Source organism: Calypte anna, unplaced genomic scaffold (genome assembly GCF_003957555.1).
Source record: "Calypte anna isolate BGI_N300 unplaced genomic scaffold, bCalAnn1_v1.p scaffold_199_arrow_ctg1, whole genome shotgun sequence".
Classification (NCBI taxonomy): domain Eukaryota; kingdom Metazoa; phylum Chordata; class Aves; order Apodiformes; family Trochilidae; genus Calypte; species Calypte anna.
In genome coordinates, this window is record NW_022045477.1 from 360 (window position 1) to 23,307 (window position 22,948).

The window sequence follows — 22,948 nt, forward strand, 5'->3', positions numbered from 1 at the left end:
GGTTGGACGTGGGGCTTGTGCACAGCAGATTGCTGGGAGGGGTTTGGCCCCCCCCAGCCCCCCTGACTTGGGTTTTGGTGTGCGCGGCGGGGGGGCTCGATGGCATCCCCGGGGCCGCAGCCGGTGTCGTGACCCCCGGTGTCGGGGGAGGCCCCGTGCAGCAAATGGCCCCGCAGCAGCTGGGGGCTATTAAACGTGACCGGGGGGTGCGGGAGGAGGGGGCTGCGCCGGGGGGGGGAAGAGAGGGGGGACAAATTCCCGGCTCAATTTGACACAGATGTTCACCAGCACAGGGAAAACGGCAGCCGTGGGGGCTGCGAGGACACAGGGACCCCCGTGTGGGATGCTTGGGGTGTCCCGTGGGGCGGCCACCCCTCCGGTGTGAGGTGATGGGGGTGAAGGGTCCTGGCAGAGGGGGCGAGTTGGGGGTGTGCTGGGAAGCAGGGCAGGTGCTGTGGGGCCGGAGCCCCCCGCCCTGCTCATCCCGACCCCTCTCCGGGGGGGGGGGGACGACTCAGGGTCAGCGGGGTCCTCGTGGCGGTGACCCCCGGGGCAGCCCCTGACCCAACCTTCACCCCGCGGAGGGGCTGACCCCCGCTGGAGCCTTGGGGGAGGGAGGAGGTGATGGTGGGGAGGGGGCGGGAGGGTGGGGGGGGGGGGGGGGGGTGTCCCGGTGCCGCCCCTGACTCCTCCTTCCTTCCTTCCTCTGGCAGCGGACCCGGCGGTGCAGATCGAGGGCAACCCCCACTGCTGCTTCTTCAACTTCAGCCCCAAGATCATGTTCACCAAGGTGGTGAAGGCTCAGCTCTGGGTCTACCTCCGGCCCGTCCAGCACACGGCCACCGTTTACCTGCAGATCCTGAGGCTGAAGCCGGTGACGGAGGAAGGAAGTCGCCACATCCGCATCCGTTCCCTCAAAATCGACCTCAATTCCCGGCTGGGCCACTGGCAGAGCATCGACTTCAAGCACGTGCTGCAGAACTGGTTCAAGCAGCCCCAAAACAATTGGGGTATCGAGATCAACGCCTTCGACCCCAACGGCAACGATTTGGCTGTCACCTCCCTGGGACCCGGGGCTGAAGGGCTGGTAAGGTGGGGGGGGGTTGGTTCCGGGGGAGTTGGTAAAGGGGGAAGGGGGTGACAAGCTCCCTGAGGACAATGACAGCTCGGTGGGGACAGTCACAGCTCCGGGGGATGATGACAGCTCCATGGGACTGGCCACAAATCTGCCAAGCTGGTGACACCTCAGTGGGGGTGGTGGCAGCTCAGTGAGGGCTGATGACATCCCCGTGGGGCTGGTGACATCCCCGTGGGGCTGGTGACACCTCAGTGAGCCTGCTGGCAGCTCCAGGGGTCGAGGACACCTTGAGGGGGGTGATGGCATCTCTGTAGGAGCATTGTGGGAGCCAGGGTGGGGGCAACAGGGGGTGGTGGGACCATGGGGTGATGGGGTGGTGGGAACATGAGATAAAAGGGTGGTGGGAACATGGGATGGATGATGGAGTGGTGGGAACAAAGGCAATGGGGTGGTGGGACCATGGGATGATGGAGATGATGCAGTGATAGGACCATGGGATAAAAGGGTGGGGGAACATGAGATAAAAGGGTGGTGTAGTGGGAACATGGGATGGATGATGGAGTGGTGAGAACATCAGATGGCGGAGTGGTGGGACCATGGGATAAAAGGGTGGTGGGACCATGGGACGGATGACAGAGTGGTGGGACCACGGTCCAGGACTCAGCCCTTTCTTCTCCCCCCCCAGCACCCTTTCATGGAGCTGCGGGTGCTGGAGAACAACAAACGCTCCCGGAGGAACCTGGGTCTGGACTGCGACGAGCACTCGACCGAATCGCGCTGCTGCCGCTACCCCCTGACCGTCGACTTCGAGGCCTTCGGGTGGGACTGGATCATCGCCCCCAAGAGATACAAAGCCAACTACTGCTCGGGGCAGTGCGAGTACATGTTCATGCAGAAGTACCCCCACACCCACCTGGTGCAGCAGGCCAACCCCCGGGGCTCGGCGGGGCCCTGCTGCACCCCCACCAAGATGTCCCCCATCAACATGCTCTACTTCAACGACAAGCAGCAGATCATCTACGGCAAGATCCCTGGCATGGTGGTGGACAGATGTGGCTGCTCGTAGAGCCCGGCCGGTGCCACCCCCCCTGCACCCCCCTCCCCCGCCGCCAGCACGACCCTTCTTTTTTTTTTCTTTTTTTTTTTCTTTTTTTTTGGTTGCTTTTTCATTTTTTTTTTAATTATTATTATTATTTGTTGGTTTTCCCAAACAAATCACGACAAAGACCAAGCGTTGGAATCCCCCACGGCCATCGGGGAAAGACAGAGAGAGAGAGAGAGAGAGAGAGAGGGGAGGGGGGGTGCTCAAAAAAAAAAAAAAAAAAAAAAAGAAAAAAAGAAAATCCCACGGAGAAAACCTGCACCGCCCCCACGCTTCCACACGCATTGTGCAATAAAAGCAAACAGGCGGAGAAGGGAAGGGGTGGCCGGGATAGCTCCCCCCACCCCCCCCAGCCCCGCCGCCCCCCACCCGCGGCACGGCACGGCACCCACGGGGAGAGGACCCCGCGCTTCTGGAATGGTGACAGGGGACAGGGAGGTCCCCGCCCGCCCCACAGCCAAGGTGACACCCACGGCCCGATGGTCCCCGTCCCCCCAGCAGCCGCTTCGGGGTGGCAGGAGCCGGCAGCGAGACCCCCGGGCCGGGCCGGGCCAGCGCCGGCGGCAGCTCCGGCCCGGGAGGGATCCGACTCCCTTCGTTAATTTATTTATTTATTTCTCACCCTCCTGGGCAGCGCTTTGCCGCAGGAAGCCCCCGCTCGCCCTCATCCCCCCCGTCACGCTGCTGCCACCAGCTCAGCACCCATGACCCGATGGTGGGGACATCCCGGGAGGGGCTGCTTCAGCCCGGAGACCCCTCGGGGCAGCCGGCACCGCCAGCATCTCACCAGTATCCTACCAGTACCACCAGCACCACCACCAGCATCCCATCAGCATCACCACCAGCATCCCACCAGTACCACCATCAGTATCTCACCAGTACCACCACCAGCATTTCATCAGTATCCCACCAGCATCACCACCAGCACCACCACCAGTATCCCACCAGCGCCAGCACCACCACCAGCATCTCACCAGCATTCCACCAGTGCCAGCACCAACACCAGTATCCCACCAGTATCCCACCAGCACCACCACCAGCATCCCCATCACCATCCCACGGCACAGATGGCTTGAGGGGACTGGAGCTGCTGCCCAAGCTTTGGATCTGTCCCTGGCACTGCCAGCAGGAGGGGGATGCCCATCCCAGTACCACCAGCAGGAGGGTGATGCCCATCCCAGTACCACCAGCAGGAGGGGGATGCCCGTCCCGGTGCTGCCCGTGAGACGCCGGTGCTGACCCTGGCACCCTGGGGGTGGCCGGAGGAGAGGGCGGCTCGGGGGGGTCTCCGTTGGGAGGGGGTCAGCCGCAGCCCCGGGGTTATGTGGAGGCGACACCGGCCAGGACTGGACGGGGAGAAATTCCGCTTACGCGGCAGATTTGCCCTCGGCGCTTGGATGATTTTTGGCATGAGAAAAGGCTCCGGTTTCCCAGGGGTTCAGTCGCCCCGGGGGCTCCGACAGTTCCCACCCGGGGAGGGTGCTGGGTCCTGTCCTTGGCACCGGGGTGGAACCGGCCCCGGGGGAGCCCCTCGGCCCCCGGCCCCAGCACTTAATCCGAGGGTGCCGGGGGGGCTCCAACCGGGGGGGGCGAGGCCCCATCGCCCTTCGCCCGCTCCAGAAGTGCCGGAACCCGGCGGGGAAAACGAGCCCAGGGCCAGGGCCGGGCCAGCCCGGTACCTTCCCACCCCGAGCAGCACTTAGGGACGGTGCCGGGCGGCGGGGGCAGAGCCGGGGGGTCACCGGGATGTTTAGCACTTGTCCCCGGCTCCGCGGGGCCCGAAGCGCTTACAAGGACGAGGCCACCCCGAGCCCCGGACACCCCGAGCCCCGGGGGCAGAAGCACTTAGGGCCCCCCCGTGCCGGGCTCCCGACACCGCCGGGGTTTTGTCACCGTGAGCGATGCCACCAACCCGGCCGTCGGCAATGGTGGCTCCGCAGTGACAGGCAGGGCACCCCCTCTCCGTGCCCCCCACGGTGATTTTCTGAGGGGGGGCTGCGTCCTCCAGCAGGCCCGGGCACGGCACTGCCACCACCGGGTATGGCACTGCCACCAGCGGGTATGGCACTGCCACCAGCGGGCATGACACTGCCACCAGCGGGTATGGCACTGCCACCAGCGGGTATGGCACTGCCACCACCGGGTATGGCACTGCCACCACCGGGTATGGCACTGCCACCAGCGGGTATGGCACTGCCACCGGCGGGAGCGGAGCCCCACGCCAGGAAAGAGCCAGAAATGGTTGGGAAGGGGCTGGAAAGGGCTCGCTCGCTCCCCCCGACCCGGGACGTGGCCACTGTCCCCCGAAAGGCACCGTCCCCCCCCTTGCCGGGGTAGCAGCAGCCGCCGCGGGGTCCGCAGCCGGGGGGGGTTCAGCCTTCCCGTCCATCCCGGGCACTGTGGGGGCCGTGGAACCCCCAGACCCACAGCCCAGCACCCCAAAACCCCGGGCGGGGGGGAGGGGGGTACGGGAGCTGGTGCTGAAGAAAGGACGGGGCCAGCCCAGTACTGGGACCACAGCCCCCAACTGGGATCAGTGCCCTGGGCTAATTGGTCCCCATGGGGTTCCCAGGCAGGCGAGGGAGATGTGGGGGGGGGGCAGCCCCTTCAGTATATTATTATTATTAATTATTATTATTATTAATTATTATTATTATTATTTACCGGTGTATTGGTCCTGTGCGTAACGTCTTAGGTTCTTTTTTCTGTTCGTTTGTTCGTTGTTTTGTTCCTCGTTCTGTCGGTCGGGGGGGGGGATGGATCTGGGGGGGGCGGGCGGGCAGGGAGGCAGTGGGTCCAAATCGCACCGAAAGGGCCACGGATGGGTGGGGGTGGGGGTGGGGGTTCGATCGCGTGAGCAAACACAGCACTTGAACAGCAAAAATAAAAAGTTAAAAAATAAACTTTTTTTTTTTTTTAAGAACCCCTCCCCCCCTATTTCGAAGACGAAGAAAACAAAAAACAAAACAAACAACCCAGGAGCGTGGGCAGAGTCAGCACCCACAGCACCTGCAGAGTGGGAGTGGGGTGGGAGACACGGGGGAGTCAGGACCGGGGCCACTCGTGGTCCTAAACGGAACTGGGGAAAGGGGGAAGGTCAGGGGGGTCCCGGGGCCTCCTGTTGTACAAAGGCCACTTGGTCTGGAACCCCGAGATCGGTGTCACCATCCCCTGCCCCTGGGGGGCTTTCTTTAGACGTTTTGTGCAGTACAAAGTGTGTAGAGCCCCAAGAGAAGGAAGGAAAAAACGGGGGGAGAAGAGGGGGGGGGGACACCACTGGCAAAGGCGTTCGGTTCGGTTCGTGGGTCCTGCAGCTCCTCGGGGGCTTCTCCCGGAGGGGTCCCTCGGCCTCGCTGGGTCCCCTCATCGCGGTATCCCCCCCCCCCCCTCCCGCTGTCCCATCCCGTCCCCCCCCCCACGCTGCCCCCGCCCCGGGAATCGTTTCCTGATGTTTCTCATTTTTCCCACGCTCCCACGCACCGCGAGTAAGTGGGGACAGAATCCCCCCCCCCACTTCCTACCCCCCACCCCCTCCCCCGGGCCCGGAGCCACTCGCGGCCGAGGCCAAGCCCGGGTTTTATCTCCCAGCTGGGACCAAACCGCAGCCCCCTCCTCTCCGAACCTCTTCGGAACACCCCAACCCAATCCCAATTCATCCCAGGGGCTGAGCAGGACACAACCCCCCCAAATCCATTCAAACCCTCGGGGGGGGGGGGGAGAAATGTCCCCCCAAGAGCCACCGGGGGGGTGAAGCAAAGCCGGGGGGGGGTTGATCCTGAGGAGGGGATGGAGACCCAGGACAGGGACGGAGCTGTGGGACAGGGACACCCTGCCCGAGACCACCGGCTCCAGGAGACCGAGAGAGCCCCTTTCCCCCCCCCGGGTGGGAGCCCCCAGCCCTCCCAACCCCCCCAAACCCCCCTCGCTTCCTCCCAGCCCCCCCGCTGTACAGCCCAACTTTACAAGTGGCCCCAAGGGCCGGAGCCGGCTCGGGGGCAGCTTTATGGAGCCTCATTAGGGGCTGCAGCTATGCCGGGAATGTCGCAGCTAATTACAGCTGGGGCGGGGAGGGGACGGGGGACGGGGGGGGGGCAGAGGGTCCCTGCGGAGGGGACAGGGTGGGCAGCGCGGGGTCACTGCCCCACGAGGATGTTCTGGCCCAGGAGAGGAGCGGACACACCACGGAGCCTCCCCCCCCTCTCCCCCCCGCTGGGTTCAGCCGTGTCCCGTGGTTCCGAGGACATTGGCCGTGTCCCGGCTCTGTCCTCCGGCCGAGGTTCTCCAGGACACGCTCGGGGGCTCCTCCTCCCCCACCACCCCCATCCCACCCCGCACCCCTCGCTCCCGTCCCATCCCAGAGCCCCCCTGCCCCATCCCCGGGGCCACCGAGGTCCCGGCAGGAGCCGCCTCCGGACTCAACTTCCCAGCGGATAAAAAGTCCGGGGGTCTTCAGGACCCTCAGGATGGCAGCGAAACAGCTCCGGAGGGGGGGGGGTGGGGGGAACACGACGTGAGGACCCCTCCACCCTGCCCCAGCCCTGGTTCCCCCAGTGCCCCCCCATTGCCCACCGTCCCTGAGGGCCACAGGGTCCCTTCCAAGGGGGGGTCCCAGCTCTGCCACCCACCCCGGAGGTCCCCGGGGTTTTGTTTGTTTGCTGCCGAGGGGATGTCAGGAGTTTAACGAGCCTTTGCTTTTGTTCTGCTCACGTCTCCCCCGAGGCCGCGGGGCTGCACCCCACATCCCGGCTCCCCCCCCGGGCCATCGGGTGACCTAATTCAGAGACCCAGGGACAGGGCTTGGAGGGGGGGAACACACAAATTAGGACAGGGACATGCGGGCGACCACCCACAGCTGCTCGGTGACATGCGGTGGCCCCCCGGACCTTGCCCGCTGCCGTCGTTCCCAGTAATTAAACCATCGACGGGAGCTTGGCCGGGATCCACTGGGCCGGGAAGGCGCCGAAGCCGGGGCCAGGATCCCAGAGCCAGAGGAAAAGGCCCCCTGGGGACAAACTCTCTGTGTGTCCCCCCCCCCATGGCAGTGCCACCGCTCCGACCTGCTCTGGGGATGGGGTTTTGATCCATCCAGAAGATTCCCCAAGGCTGCCGGGATCCAGGGTGAGGTGTCCCCAAGGGTGAGGTGTCCCCAAGGGTGAGGTGTCCCTGTATCCCCATGGGTTGAGGTGTCCCCAGTGTCCCCAGGGGTTGAGGTGTCCCCAAGGTTGAGGTGTCCCTGTATCCCCATGGGTTGAGGTGTCCCCAGTGCCCCCATGGGTGATGTGTCCACCAGGGTGACGTGTCCCCAAGGGTGAGGTGTCCCCCAGGGTGAGGTGTCCCCAAGGGTGAGATGTCCCCGTGTCCCCATGGGAGTCACCTCCCTCCCGGTGACACAGCCAGTGACCACCCGGACAGGATCCCGGGCAGGGTGGGGGTCTCGGTGCTCTCCCCCCTCCCCTCTCCCTCTTCCCACCTCCCCAGGTCCAATCAATCCGAACCGAATCCGTTTCCCGGGCACAAAGCGGCTGCCGGGACGCGGGGCTGTCACCAGAGCTCCTGTTTGTCCCCAACCCCTCATCCCCCTTGTGCCAACCCCCCCGTTTCTCCCTCTCCTGTGTGTCCCCCCCCCGGGCCTGAGCTGCGGTCCCGTCCAGCCGGGAGGTGACAAGTGGCTTCATGCTGCATTTGGGGACCTCTCGGTCCCTGCCGGCTCTCACGCCGCCTCTCCCCGGCCTCTCCCTTTCTTCCCTCTCCTTTCCCACACTTTCCCCCGCTCATTGGGCCCCCGCCGCTTTTTTTTTCTCCCTCTATTCATCCCAAATTAGTCACGAGCAGCCCCCGGCTCCGGGAGGAAAAATAAATCAGGTGGAGTCGTAACGGGCAGCGGGAGGGGAGGGGGCTTGGGGAGGGGGCTTGGGGAGGGGGCTGGGGGGATGCTGAGTCCTCAAATAAATAAAAAAGAAATCCCCAGGGAGGAGCTCGTCACCCCCACGTTTGGAGTCGATGATCCCAAAGGTTTTTTCCAACCAAACTCATCCCGGGATCCCCCCTGAGCAGAGGGAAGAGACCCAGAGAGGGAGAGATGCAGCTGGGAAGGGGCTGGGGCACCCCCCACCCCCCCCAAAAAAAAACCCCTGGGGGTCTGGGAGCTGAAGGAAAACTGGGAGGGAAATGGGGAAGGGCCCCGGGTGGTGACAGACCCGGGAGCTGCCTCGGAGAAGGAGTTTTTTTTATTACGAAAGGGAGAAGGAACGGCAGAAGCAGAGCCCCTGCCAAGGCAAGAACCAGGCAAGAGCCAAAGAGAAAAGGAAACCACAACCAAACCAAGCAGAGAACAAACACCTGACAGAATCCAACATACAAAACAAAAAAGCAACAACCAACAACAACCCCCCCCCCCAAAACAAACCCAGAAACCAAACCAGACAAATAAAACCCAAATAACACTTTCCCATCACACCAGGAGGGAGCCCCCACTCAGCATCCCCTGGGACCCCCCCCCCAAATCTCCCCCTCTGGGGGTTTGAGCTGCTCCGTGGGGAGGGGGGAAACATTGGAGGGGGTGCTGAGCCCCCCCGGGGGGGTGTGGGGGCTTTGGAGGAGCACAGCTTTGGTACAAAACCTCTCAATATTGCTTGTTCAGAGCCAGGGTGAGCTGTGACCCCCCCCTCATCCCCCCCCTTGGGGCTGCTCGCTGGGACCTGGAGTGTGGAGCACAAAAAGGTCTCAGGATTCTGACCCAAACTGAGATTCCTGGGATTTGGTCTCCCCAGAACCTGGGTGGGCAGATGGACAGAGTGGGGAGGGGGGGGCCACGGGAACCCAAACCCCTTGGATCCAACCCAACATTTTGGTGATTCCAGCACCAGGGGCTGGGCTGAGGTGGCAGCGGGGGGAATCCTGTCCTGGAGGCAGAGCTGGAGCTGCCCTGAGATCCCAGGAGCTGCCCTGAGATCCCTGGAGCTGCCCTGAAACCCCAGGAGCTGCCCTGAGATCCCAGGAGCTTCCCTGAGATCCCTGGAGCTGCTCTGAGATCCCTGGAGCTGCCCTGAAACCCCAGGAGCTTCCCTGAGATCCCAGGAGCTGCCCTGAGATCCCTGGAGCTGCCCTGAGATCCCAGGAGCTGCTCTGAGATCCCTGGAGCTGTTCTGAGATCCCTGGAGCTGCTCTGAGATCCCAGGAGCTGTTCTGAGATCCCAGGAGCTGTTCTGAGATCCCTGGATCTGCTCTGAGATCCCTGGAGCTGCCCTGAGATCCCTGGAGCTGCTCTGAGATCCCTGGAGCTGCCCTGAGATCCCAGGAGCTGTTCTGAGATCCCAGGAGCTGTTCTGAGATCCCTGGAGCTGTTCTGAGATCCCAGGAGCTGCTCTGAGATCCCTGGAGCTGTTCTGAGATCCCAGGAGCTGTTCTGAGATCCCAGGAGCTGCTCTGAGATCCCTGGAGCTGTTCTGAGATCCCTGGAGCTGCTCTGAGATCCCTGGAGCTGTTCTGAGATCCCAGGAGCTGTTCTGAGATCCCAGGAGCTGCTCTGAGATCCTTGGAGCTGTTCTGAGATCCCAGGAGCTGCTCTGAGATCCCAGGAGCTGCTCTGAGATCCCAGGAGCTGTTCTGAGATCCCTGGAGCTGCTCTGAGATCCCAGGAGCAGCCACATCCTCACCCCACAGAGCTCGGAGCTGTTTGCAGAGGGAGGAGAGGAGGGGACAACCCCAGAGCTGAAGCCAGACCCAGTTCCACCTCTTTTCCTCCACCTTTTCCCTTCCTTGGGATCTCACTCTCAGGTTCTGGACCAGTGACCCCCCCAGCAGCTGGGGGGTGTGGGGCACCCAGGTCCTTTTTTTTTTTTTTTGCTCTGATTTTCTTCATTTTTCTTTTTTTTTTTTTTTTTTTTTTTTAACCTCTGTAACTCCAAAAGGGAAACAAGCAGGAGAATCATAAAACTTGGGTTTCTTTTTTTTCCTTGTCTACCCATTCACTAAAACCTAGAGAAAAGAGTGGGAGAAGGAGAGAAAACGGGGGGCAGGGGGGGGTCTGAGCTGTGGGATGGGTGTCAGACGATCCCGAAGCGTTCTGCTCGTTTCCTTTTCTTTGCCTGCAGAGGAGAAGAAATTGTTGTAAAAAAAAAAAAATCACAATCAAACCCACAAAAAAACCCCAAACACCAAATCCCCAAACTCCTGAACAACCCTTCGTGTGACTGAACCAGGATTTGGGGTCAGTCATGACAATTTGGGGTCCCTCAGCTCAGTGCTTTTTGGGTTTTCTGTTTTGTTTTTCTTTTTTTTTTCTGACACGGGGACAAAGAAAAGCCCCAAAATATTCCCAGAGTGGGAATCCTGAGAGGCTGAACCCCCCCAGAGCTGCTGCTGGAGCTACAAAGGGGCTGAGCTGGGAACAATGGGGACTTGAGAGGCTGGAAAGGCTTCCAGGCAGTGGGGAGGTGGGAAATGGAAAAGGGCAAAGGGTTAACACTGCCCCATTCATGGGGAAGGTGAGAGGGACACTAAAAGACATTAAATATACTCCTGCCTCGCCCAGATTTCCCTCTAAGCCGTATAAATCTTCATTTTTAGCAGGATAAATAGCCCGGGGGGCAATAGAAACCCCTGAGCAGGAATCTCTGGGGAAAAGGTGCAGTTGAGTGCACACAATGGCAGCAAAAACACCACAAAAAAACAGGAAAAAAAAAAAAAAAAAAAAAAAAAAAAAAGAGCTTTTTGTTCCAGGCACAATCTCCCAGTGACCTAAAGGAAAAGCATGGGATCCCCCCCAAACACACCCCCCCAGACCCCTCTGAGGAGGGGCTCGTCCTCCCCTGCTTGGAGAAGGCTGGGAAGACTGGGAGAGGACTGGGAAGACTGGGGAAAGGCACTGGGGAAAGGCTGGGAACATTGGGAGGAGGCTGGGAACACTGGGAGAAGACTGGGAGAAGGCTGGAAAGACTGGGAGGAGGCTGGGAAGACTGGGAGGAGGCTGGGAACATTGGGAGAAGACTGGGAAGAGACTGGGAACATTGTGAGAGGACTGGGAAGACTGGGAGAAGGCTGGGAGAAGGCTGGGAAGACTGGGAGGAGGCTGGGAACATTGTGAGAGGACTGGGAAGACTGGGAGAAGGCTGGGAGAAGGCTGGGAAGACTGGGAGGAGGCTAGGAAGACTGGAAGGAGACTGGGAACATTGGAAGAAGACTGGGAAGACTGGGAGAGGACTGGGAAGACTGGGGAAAGGCTGGGAACATTGGGAGGAGGCTGGGAACACTGGGAGAAGACTGGGAGAAGGCTGGAAAGACTGGGAGGAGGATGGGAAGACTGGGAGGAGGCTGGGAAGAGACTGGGAACATTGTGAGAGGACTGGGAAGACTGGGAGAAGACTGGGAGAAGGCTGGGAAGACTGGGAGGAGGCTGGGAACATTGTGAGAGGACTGGGAAGACTGGGAAAAGGCTGGGAAGACTGGGAGAAGACTGGGAAGAGGCTGGGAACAATGGGAGAATGCTGGAAAGACTGGGAGGAGACTGGGAATGCCAGGAGGAGACTGGGAAGACTGGGAGAAGACTGGGAACATTGGGAGAAGACTGGGAAGACTGGGAAGAGGCTGGGAAGACTGGAAGGAGACTGGGAGAAGGCTGGGAAGACTGGGAGGAGGCTGGGAACATTGGGAGAAGACTGGGAAGAGACTGGGAACATTGTGAGAGGACTGGGAAGACTGGGAAAAGGCTGGGAAGACTGGGAGAAGACTGGGAGGAGGCTGGGAACAATGGGAGAATGCTGGAAAGACTGGGAAGAGACTGGGAATGCCAGGAGGAGGCTGGGAATGCTGCTAACCCCAAAGAAACCCCACAGAGATCCCAAGAAAAGCAGAGCCCCCCAATCCCAGCTCAGGGGATCCAACCAACCCCCCCCTGCTGCTCTGCTCCCTGAGGGGGAGGGAATTTCCCTTCCCAACCCCAACATTGCCCAACCCTCCCCTCACCCCCCCAAAGCCCAGGGGGTCCCTTTTGTCCCCAGCTCAGGGGTGACTTTGACCTCATCCCCTCTGTGTGCTGAGCAAAAACAGGAGCTGGGAAAGAAGGGAAAAGAGGAGGAAAAGGGGGAAAAGGAGGAAAAGGAGAGGAAAGAGGAGGAAAAGGAAAGAGAAGGAAAAGGAAAGAGAAGGAAAAGGAAAGAGAAGGAAAAGGAGAGGAAAGGAGGAAAAGGGGGAAGAGGAGGAAAAGGGGGAAAAGGAAAGAGGAGGAAAAGAAGAGGGAAGAGGAGGAAAAGGAGAGAAAAGAGCAGGGAACTGCCCCAGGAGGTGGGAAATGGAAAAGCTGAGCCCAAGCTGGAGGGGACAGAACAAAGGGAAAGGAGCTGGGAATAGGGGGAGCAGCTCCAAGCTCCTGATCCCGAGGGATCCCTGGGGCTTTGGTGCTGCAGAGGGGGGGATTTGGGAGCTGAGATGGAGCCAGCTCCAAAGGGAAAGTGGGAGAAGCTCTGGAGCAGAGCAGCAGTGACCTCCCCCTGCCCAGGATGTCACCCCCCCGGGGCTGTCCCTGTCCCTGTCCCTGTCCCCAGGTTTTTACCTCTGTGTCTTCTGTGGCTCCAGCCCCAGCTGAACTCGTGACGATGCCAAACCTCTCCTTCCTCTTCTTCAGCTTCTCATCTTCCTCACTCTGCCACAAAGAAAGGACCAGGATGGGTGGGGCTGGTGGTGGCATTGTCCCTCCAGAGCCACCAGAGTCCCCGCTGAAGGTTGGGGACACTGAGAGGCAGGGGAAGGCTCTGCTGTGTCCCCCTCCCCACCTCCCCCTGGCTCCTTCCCCTGGGGCTGGGGGACAGGAGGTGACAATGCTGTCACCTGGGGCTTGGAGCAGGAAAAGGAGAGACCTGGATCAGCCCAGCCCTGCAGGGGATGGAGCTGGAGGAGGCCACAAACCAGGGGGGTGTCCCCCAGAGGTGGCTGTGGTGGCACTGTCACCTTGTCACCCAGCCAGGGGGTGACCTCCAGGGCTGGCACCTCACACCCAGGAGGACAGAGCCACCCACTGGGGTCCTCACCAGTGTCACCAGTACCAGCTTGGTACTGGTACTACTTGCCCTGGCACCAGCTTGGTTGGTTGACCCCCCCCAGGGTGCCCCAACCCCCTCCTGGGTGTCCAAACCCCCCCTGGGTGCTCTAACCCCCTCTGGGTGCCCCAAACCCCCCTAGGGTGCCACAATCCCCCCCAGGATGCCCCAAACTCCCCCAGGATGCCCCAATCCCCCCTGGGTGCCACAACCCCCCCTGGGTGCCAGAGCCCCCCCCCTGGGGTGCCACAATCCCCCCCTGGGTGCCCCAACCCCCCTTGGGTGCCCCAATCCTCCCTGGGTGCCCCAAACCCCCTCTTGGTGCCCCAAACCCCTCCTGGGTGCCCCAACCACCCCTGGGTGTCACACACCCCCCTGCCCAGGTGCCACCATCCCCCCCAGGGTGCCCCAACCCCTCCCCAGACCCCCCCAGCTCAACCCCCTCCCCACAAATCCTCATTTTTCCATCATCCCAGGAGCAGAACCCTGAACCCCCCCCCAGGTGCCAGGGATGGGGATGAGGGATTCAGCTCCATCCTGGGGGGGGGGGGTTCCCCCACCCCTCCCCACCCCCCCAGGGCTGATTCCAACTTTCAGGGAGAAAACCCAATTTTTTTCTGGGCTGTGACCAAAGCCAGGAGGGGTTTGGGGGGGGACAAACACACAAAGAAAAAAAAAACCCCCCCAGGGCCATCAAGCTTTAAAATCCCTGGTGCAAACTCAGAGAGGGAGGGGGGGGAACGGCCCTGAAGCCACTTTGGAAAAAGAAAACTCCTTGTGCCTTTAAGGAGAGGAGGTGGGAAGGTCCTGGGGAGGGCTGGGAGCCAGCCAGAGGTTTATTTGTTTTTTGGGGGCAGCTCTGACCCCTCCTCCTAAATCAACAGAGCCCTCAGGAGCCCGGCTCACTTCACCCCCAGCTCCAAAGACTCCTCCAAGAGACTTCACTCCATCCCTGAGCTGCTCCCTGACAGTTTGGGATTAAAACAGAATTAAAATAAACCTGGAAAACTCCCCCCAAAATCCCAGTCTGAGCCCTGGAAGCACCCAGCACCCACCCCTGGGATGAGGAGATGGGTGCTGAGGCTCTCAGGGGGATTTCCCAGCCCTGGCAGAGGGGGGGTTGGACCCTCTGGGGTTGTGCAGACCCTGAGGGAGAGTTTGGGGTTGGTATTAAAATGAAAAGAAAAAATAAAAAATAAAAATAAAACCAAAATCAGAATAAAAAAGGAAGATGGAGAAGAGAAAAGGGATTTCTGTGGGGTGGGGGGAATCCCAAACTTGTTTATTTTGATCCCAAAGTTCCCACTGATTGTTTGGGGCTTGGAGTAAAATAAAAAAAAAAAAAAAAGCAAAAACAGAAAAACAAAAAAAAACCCCACACAAAAACAAACAAACAAACAAAAAAGAGAAAAACACCCCCTGGGGACATCACAGAGCCCTTGGGGACCCCACAGAACCCTTGGGGACATCACAGAGCCCTTGGGGACCCCACAGAGCCCTTGGGGACCCCACAGAGCCCTTGGGGACCCCACAGAACCCTTGGGGACCCCACAGAGCCCTTGGGGACCCCACAGAACCCTTGGGGACCCCACAGAACCTTTGGGGACCCCACAGAACCTTTGGGGACATCACAGAACCTTTGGGGACCTCACAGAACCTTTGGGGACCCCACAGAGCCCTTGGGGACCCCACAGAGCCCTTGGGGACCCCACAGAACCTTTGGGGACCCCACAGAGCCCTTGGGGACCCCACAGAATCTTTGGGGACATGACAGAACCTTTGGGGACCCCACAGAACCCCTGGGGACCCCACAGAGCCCTTGGGGACCCCACAGAACCTTTGGGGACCCCACAGAACCCTTGGGGACCCCACAGAACCTTTGGGGACATCACAGAACCTTTGGGGACCCCACAGAGCCCTTGGGGACCCCACAGAACCCCTGGGGACCCCACAGAGCCCTTGGGGACATCACAGAGCCCTTGGGGACCCCACAGAACCTTTGGGGACCCCACAGAGCCCTTGGGGACCCCACAGAGCCCTTGGGGACCCCACAGAGCCCTTGGGGCCCTATCCCAGGGGCTGGGGGGCAGTGAGGGGAGGGAACAACCTCACTTCCCAGCACCTCAACTCCAAGAATCCTTAAAAACAAAAACCCCACAACAATCCCCAAAGCAGCTGCTTTAGACCCAGGAATTCTCTTCCCTCTCCCACGGGTGATGGAGCCCAGAAAGTGGGGAAAAAAACCCCCAAAGCAAGGCAGGGAAGTGCTGAGGCTCCAGGAGAGCAGGAAATGGGAATTTGGGGGGAAAAAAAATGAAAAAAAAAATCAGATTTAGGGGGCACCCAGCAGGAGCCCCCACTCCAAGGGGGTTTTGGGGACAGGGGCAGGTGCCAGCCTGTTTTGTCCTGGTTTTCCCTCAGGGAGGGGGCAGTGGAAAGGTTGCAGGAGGGAAAATTCCCCCTCCCTCTCTCTGGGAGAGAATTCCTCATTCCAAGCTCGCTGGGAGCTGAACAATTCAAGGAATTGTTTTCCCCTCCCTGTTTTGTCCCCAGGGACTTTTCTGCTGGCCCTGACCCTGCTCCCAGCCAAGGCCACCCCAATGTCACCTGCCAGCTGGGCTGGGGCCAGCAGCCCCCCCACCTCCCCATTAACAGGAATTAAGAGGAGAAGGAATCTGGAATTCATTTGCCTTCCAACATTTTAACTCCTCCCAGGCAGGAGAGGGGGCACCTTGGGGCCAGGGGACACTTTCTGGGGGGGTTGGGGACAATTTGGGGGGGGTTGGGGAGACTTTGGGGTGGTTGGGGACAATTCTGGGGTGGTTTGGGTCATTTTTGGGGTGGTTGGGGAGACTTTGGGGTGGTTTGGGACATTTCTGGGACAGTTGGGGACAATTTTGGGGTGGTTGGGGACAATTTGGGGTGGTTGAGGACAATTCTGGGATGGTTTGGGACACTGTTGGGGTGGTTGGGAACACTTTTGGGGTGGTTGAGGTCATTTTTGGGGTGGTTGGGGACACTTTAGAATGGTTGGGGACATTTTTTGGGGTGGTTGGGGAGACTTTAGAGTGATTTGGGACACTGTTGGGGTGGTTGGGGACAATTTGGGGTGGTTGGGGACACTTTTGGGGTGGTTTGGGTCATTTTTGGAGTGGTTGGGGAGACTTCTGGGTGGTTGGGGAGACTTTAGAATGGTTGGGGACACTTTTGGGGTGGTTTGGGTCATTTTTGGGGTGGTTGGGGAGACTTCTGGGTGGTTGGGGAGACTTTGGAATGGTTGGGGACATTTTTGGGGTGGTTTGGGAGAGTTCTGAGTGATTTGGGACACTTTTGGGGTGGTTGGGGACAATTCTGGGATGGTTTGGGACACTTTTGGGGTGGTTGGGGACTGAGCTTGAGAGCTGTGTGTGCCCTGGGGCTCCTGTGTCCCCTTGTGTCCCCTCCTGTGTCCCCTGGAGCTCACTGGGGACACAAAGCCCAGTGCCAGGGCCACCAAGTCCTGTCCCTGGGCCACTCATTTCCAAGTCCCACTCCCTCAGTTTTTTGTCACCAGTGCCCTGGGCTGGGGTTGGGTTTCTGTCCCCTCAGGGCTGGGGGTGACAGGGAAAGTGTCCCCTGCAGGGCTGGGGGTGACCTTGGGGTTGGATAAATCCTGAAGGGCTTTTCCAACCTAAAACGTTTTGGGATCCTGGGCCAGGGGGAGCAGATCCCAAGCTTTAATTCCCACCCTTTGGGATCTGGGATCAAAAGCCCAGGAGCAGGAGGGCTCAGAGCAGCCCCAGAAGGAGCAGAGCACCCTGCAGGACGAGGCTTTTACCTTCTTGGAGAGGGAGGAGACATTCAGCCCAAACCTCTGAGCCCTTTCCTTCAGTTTATCCATGTTCACCTGCAAATAAAAGCCCAGGGAATTCTTTATTCCCAGCAGAGCCCCCGTGTCCCAGGGAAAAATCCAGGAAAAACCTTTGGATAACCCTAAAACCTGCCAGGGGGACAGGTCCTGGGCTTGCTCTGCTCCAGGGATGGAGCTGAGTCCTGATCCTGAGGGATTCAGCTCCACCCAAAGAGCTCCAAGAAAAGCAGAGAAGGGAAAACAAAAATAAATCAGGTGTGTGGGGAAAAAAATAAACCCAAAGTAAGATAAAGACAAAGTGTTCCTTACCGTGGGTTTGCTGTCTGCTGAGAGACCTGGAAAAGGGAGAGAAAACATTAGGGAGAAAGCTCTAAGAGGGAGAAAGCTCCAAGGGGGAGAAAGCTCCAGGAGGGACAAAGCTCCAGGAAGGACAAAGCTCCAGGAGGGAGAAAGCTCCAGGAGGGAGAAAACTCCAGGAGGGAGAAAACTCCAGGAGGGAGAAAGCTCCAAGGGGGAGAAAGCTCCAGGAGGGACAAAGCTCCAGGAAGGACAAAGCTCCAGGAGGGACAAAGCTCCAGGAGGGACAAAGCTCCAGGAGGGACAAAGCTCCAGGAGGGACAAAGCTCCAGGGCCCCCGGATGTTTTCTCCCAGCCCCCCTCACCCCTCACTAGAGGAAAATCCCCCCAATTCCTCCCTCTCCCCCCAAATCTCCTGGAGATTCCCCCAAATCTCCTGCAGAACCTCCTGAGGCTTCCAGCATGGCAAGACCTGACCAGTAGGTCCCAGTAGGAGACACTGGGAAAGGCCCAGCCCCACCTTGTCCTTTTGCTCCTGATCCCAAATCCCCTCTGGGAGCTCCCGGGAAGGGACAGAGGTGACAAAGCCACTGGAATGCTTTTGGGGGTGGTTTTTTTCCCAGGAATAATGAAACACTGGAAGTGTCACTCCAGGGATGGATCCTCCTTCTCCTCCTCACCTTTGGTCGGAACCGTGGCCAACCCAAACCTGGGGAAGGAAACCAGAACTGGGTCAGAACCGGGGCCTCTCCTGGGGGAGTTTCTTAGGAGTGTGCCTGAGGGGTTTTTTGGGGGGAATTATTGGGAATATTGGAGCCAGGCTGAGAAAGTTGGGAATCTTCAGCCTGAGGGAGAGGTTGGGGCACTGCAGGAAAGCTGAGGAGGGATTCTGGGTGGAGGGATGGGAGGATGGGGACGGTTTCAAAGGGGGAGAAGGGAGTTCCAGGCTGGAAATGAGGAAGAAAGGGATTTTTTTTTTTGCTGGGAATTTTATTCTGGATCATGGGATCCCTGAGGGGGGGGAAGGGAGCTCGGAGCTGCCCTCACCTTGCTGCCCTTGCTGCTTTCTTGCTCTCCAGGCTGACAGGGACGTTGAAACGTTCTGCTCGTTTCTGCATCCTCTGGAATGTAAAAAGAGTGGAAAAAACTGGGATAAGGATGGGATGGATCCAGAGGGGATGGAGAGAGGGAAGCAGAGCCCCAGGGGAAGGTGCTAAGGGGGGATCTGGAGCTGTTGGTGGCACTGGAAGGGGAAAAGGGGCTGAGTGGGAAGGATAAAAGGAGTTGGAATGGTGAGGAGGGTGAGGGGTGGCACCTCCTGAGTGTTGAATTCCCAGGAAAAGCTGAAAGGGAAATATTGAACTTTTGATTATTACCCAAAAGCCCAAAAATGTGTTTGGTGCTGGAGAGGTTAGAGAAACAGAGCTGGCTGCAAGGGAAACATTGACTTTAGCCCCCAGCACAGCCAGGAGTGAAACAAACATCTGCCTGGAAGGAGAAATGGTTGGAAAAGCTGGAGCAGGAACCTCCTCCCAGGGGAACAGGGGCTGAGGAGCTGCTGCTCCAGCAGAAAAAAACAAACAGAAAAAGAAAGGGCTGCTCAGCTCCTGGCTCCTCTTTTTCCTTGGATATCCCAAAGGAAAAGTTGAGGTTTGGGAAGTGCAGCTCCCCCCCCTTCATTCTGGATTTCTGTATTTCATCTCCAGAATGTAGGGAAAAAAATCCTTTTTTTTTTCTCTTTTCCAAAGGAATTTTGCTGGGATCTGGGTTCAGTTAAAAAAATGAAGAAATATATAAAATATATAAAATATAAAAAGTTGAGGTTTGGGAAGTGCAGCTCCCCCCACCCCCCCATTCTGGATTTCTGTATTTCATCTCCAGATTGTAGGGAAAAAAATCCTTTTTTTTTTTCTTTTCCAAAGGAATTTTGCTGGGATCTGGGTTCAGTTAAAAAAGAAATGAAAAAATATATAAAATATAAAAAAAAGATAAAAAGAAGTTGAGGTTTGGGAAGTGCAGCTCCTCCACACCTCATCCTGGATTTCCTGCATCTCTCCCAGGGTTCAGCTCCAGATTGTAGGGAAAAAAATCAAAAAATCCTTTTTTTTTCTCTTTTCCAAAGGAATTTTGCTGGGATCTGGGTTCAGGTAAAAAAGAAATGAAAAAATATATAAAATATAAAAAAAAGATAAAAAGAAGTTGAGGTTTGGGAAGTGCAGCTCCCCCCACACCTCATTCTGGATTTCCTGTATTTCATCTCCAGATTGTAGGGAAAAAAATCCTTTTTTTATTTTTTTAACCTTTTCCAGAGGAATTTTGCTGAGCTCTGGGTTCAGGTAAAAAAGAAATGAAAATAAAATGATAAAAAAAGGGTTTTCCTGCAGGCAGACAAACAAAAGGTGAGGGCAGAGAGGGCTCAGGGAGCTGCCCCTTGGTGCCTCCACCCACCCTGCTCCAAATCCTCTCCTGGATTTGGGGATTTGGGTCCCAGGGTTGCCCTGGAAATGCTGAAATCCCAAAGAAAAGATTAAAAAAAAACCCAAAACCCTGGAGCAGGGAAAGGGGGGGTGGGAGCAGCAGGGGGGGGCAGGAACTGATCAGACACTGCTGGCCTGAGGAGGAGGAGGAGGAAAAAGAAATAAAATAATAATAAGAAAGAGTGGAAAAAGGAGAGAAAGGGTTTGGGATTAGAGACCCCAAATCCTGAAACTCCAGAGGAGTGGTTGGGGACGTTTCTGGGGGGGTTGGGGAGAGTTTTGGGGTGGTTGGGGACATCTTTGGGGTGGTTTGGGGACATTCTTGGGGTGGTTTGGGACATCTTTGGGGTGGTTTGGGAGAGTTTTGGGGTGGTTGGAAAGACTTTTGGGGTGGTTGGGGAGACTTGGAAGTGGTTGGGGACATCTTTGGGGTGGCTGGGGAGAGTTTTGGGTGGTTAGGGACACTCCTGGGGTGATTGGGGACACTTTTGGGGTGGTTGGGGACATCTTTGGGGTGGTTGGGGAGACTTCTGGGTGGTTTGGGACACTTTTGGGGTGGTTGGAGACTTTTGGGGTGGTTGGGGACACTTTTGGGGTGGTTTGGGACATTTCTGGAGTGGTTGGGGACACTTTTGGGGTGGTTGGGGAGAGTTTTGGGGTGGTTGGACACTTTTGGGGTGGTTGGGGACACTTTTGGAGTCCTGAAAGTCCAGAGTTTTTTCCCCCGAGGATTTGGGGGCTCTGGAAGGGGGGGATTTGTTTGGAACAAAGCCCCAAAACGTGGTGGTTTTCCCCCAAACGTTTCCTCTGCCCTCACCTCCATCTGGGAGATTTCCGAGCTGATCTTCACCACCTTCTTCTCCGTGATCCTGGGGATGTTGGGAAGGAATCGGGTCAGAACCCCCTGGTCCTGGTTCTGCTCACACCCTCAGGAGCTGGACAGCAACAAACGAGCCCAAAACCCAACCCAGGAACCCCCAGGGGCTGAGTCCAGAACCAAACCTGGGACCCTAAAGGGCCCTTTCTGAGCCCAAAACTCTGCCTGGCAACTCCTCCTCCTCTCTTCCTCCTTCTCCTCCTCCTTCTCCTCCTTTCTTTCTCTCTTTCTCTTCCTCCTTTCTTCTTCCTCCTCCTCTCCCTCTTCTTCCTCCTTTCTTCCTCTTCCTCCTCCCCTCTTTCTCCTGCTCCTCTTCCTCCTCCTCCTCTCTTCCTCCCCCTTTCCTCTTCCTCCTCTCTTCTTTCTCCTCCTCCTCTGTTCCTCCTCCTTTCTTCCTCCTCCTCCTTTCTTCTTCTTCCTCCTCTCTTCCTCCTCTTCCTCCTCTCTTCTTCCTCCTTCTCCCCTCTTCCTCCTGCTCCTGCTCCTCTTCCTCCTCTCTTCCTCCTCCTCTCCTCTTCCTCCCCCTTTCCTCTTCCTCCTCCTCTCCTCTGTTCCTCCTCCTTCTCTTCCTCCTCCTCCTTTCTTCCTCTTCCTCCTTCTCTTCCTCCTCCTCCTCTTCCTCCCCTTTCTTCCTCTCCCTCCTCCTCTTCCTCCTCCTTTCTTCCTCTTCCTTCTCCTCCCCTCTTCCTCCTGCTCTTCTTCCTCCTCTCTTCCTCTCCCTCCTCCTTTCTTCCTCCCCCTTTCCTCTTCCTCCTTCTCTTTTCTTCCTCTTTCTCCTCTTCCTCCTCTCTTCTTCCTCCTTCTCCCCTCTTCCTCCTGCTCCTCCTCCTCCCCCTTTCCTCTTCCTCCTCTTCCTCTCCTTTCTTCCTCTTCCTCCTCCTCCTCCTCCTCCTCCCCCCCGTGCCCCCCCATTACCCATCAGGGGGTTTCAGGGGGGGCTCCTCAGCCTTTGGGGGCGGTTCCGGAGCTTTGGGTTCTTCCTCCTGGAAAAGAAACAACCCAGGAAGGGAGTTGGATCCGGACCCAAATCCCAACCCCCCCATCCCTGGGATGGGACTGAGCTCCCCTGGGAACACCGGAACCGACCCAGTGGTACCGGGGAGACCCAACCCAGGAAAGAGCTGGGGGGAAACGAGGGGGATCTGTGCCCCCCCCGGTCCAACTGGGATCCAGAACAGAACCAACCCTGACCCAAACAGAACCAGCCACACCCAAACAGAACCAACCCCCAACACAAACAGAACCAATCCCCAACTGGGTCAGAACCAGCCCCACCCAGAACAGAGCCAACCCCAAACCAGAACAGAGCCAACCCCAAACAGACCCAACAGACCCAAACAGAACCAACTCCACCCAAAATAGAACCAACTGAGACAGAACCAGCCCCACCCAGAACAGAACCAGTCCCCAACTGGGACTGAACCAAACCCACCCAGAACAGAACCAACTCCACTCAGAATAGAACCAATCCCCAACTGGGTCAGAGCCAACCCCAACCAGAACGGAACCAACCACATCCAGAACAGAACCATTCCCTAACTGGGTCAGAACCAACCCAACCCAACCAGAACCAACCCCACCCAAAACAGAACCAATCCCCAACTGGGTCAGAACCAACACCACCCAGCTCAGAACCAACCCTCAACCCAAACAGAACCAACTACACCCCGAACAGAACCAACCCAACCCAAACAGAATCAACCCCCAACCCCACCCAGAACAGAACCATCTGAACAGAACCAACCCGACCCAAACAGAACCAACCCCCAACCCCCCCCAGAACAGAACCATCTGAACAGAACCAACCCGACCCAAACAGAACCAGGGCCTCCATTACCTCCATTTCTTCTCCCAAGACATCTTCCTCGTTTGCTTCTTCCTCAGCTGAAGGACACGGATGGGGGGGGATCAGGGGGGGTCAGGGGGTTCCCTGCACCCCAAGGAGGGGCACGAAGCCCCCTGGGACCCCCCCCCACCACCCCAGGACCCCCCCAGCACCCACCGTGCTCCTCCAGGTAGCTCTGGAGCCGATGGATCAGATCCTGTTTGTTCCCTTTGGCTTCCAAGCCCCGGGCCAAACATTCCTGCTTCAGCTCTGCCAACTGGGGGGGGGCAAAACCCCAAAAAAAAGGGAAAAAAAAAACCCCAAGGGATCAATTTGTCCCTTGTCACCTCCCTGAGCCCCCCCCAGGGCACATCTGGGGATATGGGGAGGGGGTTTGGGGGTCCTGGGA

General features: G+C 58.3%; 3 protein-coding genes across 5 annotated transcripts; 1 reads left to right on the forward strand and 2 right to left on the reverse strand.

Annotated features, from left to right (window-relative positions):
- Positions 1–709: 709 nt before the first annotated feature.
- GDF11 (growth differentiation factor 11) lies at positions 710–2,469 on the forward strand (the record flags this gene model as incomplete). The annotated part of the gene is made up of 2 exons (XM_008500459.2): positions 710–1,087; positions 1,764–2,469. Coding segments are annotated over 2 exons (759 nt in total), but the record flags the coding sequence as incomplete, so codon positions are not given.
- Positions 2,470–8,389: 5,920 nt separating this feature from the next.
- Positions 8,390–10,015, reverse strand: LOC115600285 (ribosome-binding protein 1-like). 3 transcript variants are annotated; one of them, XM_030468642.1, is made up of 2 exons: positions 9,211–10,015; positions 8,390–9,110 (listed from the first exon to the last, which is right to left on the reverse strand). In XM_030468642.1, exons 1-2 carry the CDS (start codon positions 9,827–9,829, stop codon positions 8,803–8,805), a joined length of 927 nt encoding a protein of 308 aa, XP_030324502.1. In that variant the 5' UTR covers positions 9,830–10,015; the 3' UTR covers positions 8,390–8,802. The 3 variants fall into 3 exon arrangements, with proteins under 3 accessions (XP_030324502.1, XP_030324500.1, XP_030324501.1); XM_030468640.1 differs by having other exon boundaries at positions 9,411–10,009; XM_030468641.1 differs by having other exon boundaries at positions 8,390–9,105; positions 9,406–10,009.
- Positions 10,016–10,071: 56 nt separating this feature from the next.
- On the reverse strand, positions 10,072–22,831 carry SARNP (SAP domain containing ribonucleoprotein; the record flags this gene model as incomplete). The annotated part of the gene is made up of 10 exons (XM_030468637.1): positions 10,072–10,267; positions 12,730–12,819; positions 17,031–17,099; positions 17,373–17,398; positions 18,041–18,069; positions 18,408–18,481; positions 20,655–20,706; positions 21,630–21,697; positions 22,552–22,598; positions 22,717–22,831. Coding segments are annotated over 10 exons (612 nt in total), but the record flags the coding sequence as incomplete, so codon positions are not given.
- Positions 22,832–22,948: the final 117 nt, after the last annotated feature.

Coding starts and splice junctions, on each gene's coding strand:
- LOC115600285 (XM_030468640.1), bottom strand. CDS start 9,829: ATGTGGCTGCTCCTGGGATCTCAGAGCAGCTCCAGGGATCTCAGAACA. Junction 9,111..9,410: donor CTCAGGGCAGCTCCAGGGAT/CTCAGAGCAGAT, acceptor AGCTCCTGGGAT/CTCAGGGCAGCTCCAGCTCT.